The 1,636-nt window shown below is 51.8% G+C and overlaps 1 protein-coding gene across 1 annotated transcript in view; it reads right to left on the bottom strand.

The window, feature by feature from the left end:
* LOC133341774 (bromodomain-containing protein 4B-like) overlaps positions 1 to 601 on the bottom strand; it is a 35,251-nt gene extending 34,650 nt beyond the window's left edge. Inside the window, exon 1 of the mRNA XM_061550464.1 lies at positions 578 to 601. Coding sequence (XP_061406448.1) covers positions 578 to 601 — 24 coding nt within the window. The remainder of the gene's footprint in view (positions 1 to 577) is intronic.
* Between the last annotated feature and the right edge of the window lie 1,035 nt (positions 602 to 1,636).

Raw genomic sequence — 1,636 nt, 5'->3', positions numbered from 1 at the left:
GTTCACCATGGAAGTTTATTTCACCATGGAAGTCCAGTTCACCATGGGAGTCCAGTTCACCATGGAAGTTTATTTCACCATGGAAGTCCAGTTCACTATGGGAGTCCAGTTTACCATCGGAGTCCAGTTTACCGTGGGCCACCTGTGGCTCTGGAGCTGTATGCTGCTCATGAAGGACTGCTCCGTGACGCTTGATCATTAAAGGCCACCGCCGTTTCGTGTCCAGCACAAGGTGCATTGCGGCTGCTGAAATATTTGCTGGTTTTTCTTCCGCTTACCGAATTCGAAACGAAATGCCGCTCGTTTTCCCCTTTTTATCTGGCAACAAAACAGGTGTTAAGTTGTTAAAACACCAAACCGAAACCTTTCGCAAGGAATCGTCGAAACGTCTCTCGTTGTTTTTTTGGCTTTCCTGACCCCCCACTCCACCACCACCACCTTGCCACAATCGTGAACTCGGCAGAACTCGGGAGAGTCGTGAGTCGAATGGGAGAGGCGAGCACCACGAAACAGGACTGCAATCAGACCCCCGACCGCGACGCGAATCTCATCCAACTTGCCGCTCCCTCCACCCCACCGCGTCTCCCACGCACTCCTCCATCCCCCACACACACACACCTACCCCACCGCGTCTAATCCTCACACTTATCGATGCCTTGCTCGTACGTCAGCTTTTTTTGGTTGTTTAAAACCAAAGCCCTCCACCACCCGACAGAGGAGATCACAGTCAAATTGTATGGGCCAACCCGCCGAGATGTTGACTACCTCGCCTGTTGTACAGGAGGTCGTGGGTTCGATCCCGACCCTGACGATGCCTGCTGCTGTATGTTAGGAGTTTGCGTCTTTCTCTCTCTATCATCATCATCACGGTGGCTAGGAGATGTTAACTACCTCGCCTGGTATACAGGAGGTCGTGGGTTAGATCCTGACCCTGACGATGCCTGCTGCTGTATGTTTGTAGTTTGCGTGTCTCTCTCTCTCTATCATCATCATCATCATCACGGTTGCTAGGAGATGTTAACTACCTCGCCTGGTGTACAGGAGGTCGTAGGTTCGATTCCGATTCTGACGATGCCTGCTGCTGTATGTTTGGAGTTTGCGTGTCTTTCTCTCGCGTGGATTTTTCTCCGGATCCTCCGGGTTTTCCCTCCACATTTAGAAAAAAACATGTTTAGAGTAATTGGCTGCGAAACATTTCCACGTGATGATGTTAAGCCACTTCGTTGAGCTATCATTTGCGGCCGGGTCGCTTCTGAAACAGAGCTACTTATATTGCCCAGTGGGGCTTTACCACCAGCGTATAGTTACCAGGAATGTTTAAAAAGCACGCGAAACGAGACGGGCAATGCCGCACGACGTTTCGCTGACGATCGCAGCCAGTTTCACCAGACGTCGGCTAGAGCTCCGCTCGAACCAAAGCAAGAAACGAATTACGAATCGCAACATCGGCCGTAGCTACTCCAGAATTCCTCGCAAGTCAAACGACAACACGTGCTTCGAAGCGAAACCCGCGCCCGTAAAGCGTTGCTCGCCCTGCGGTTTGATCGCAGACTTCACGACCAACTCCGATGTTCGCCGATGGGGCGAATGTTTTGCGTTCGATGAGTGGCTAAGCGGGGATCGGTCGCTGTCCCTC

Source organism: Lethenteron reissneri, chromosome 2, assembly GCF_015708825.2.
Source record: "Lethenteron reissneri isolate LAM-NWPU_2019-01 chromosome 2, ASM1570882v1, whole genome shotgun sequence".
NCBI classification, from domain to species: domain Eukaryota; kingdom Metazoa; phylum Chordata; class Hyperoartia; order Petromyzontiformes; family Petromyzontidae; genus Lethenteron; species Lethenteron reissneri.
This window is presented reverse-complemented; position numbering and strand designations above follow the sequence as displayed.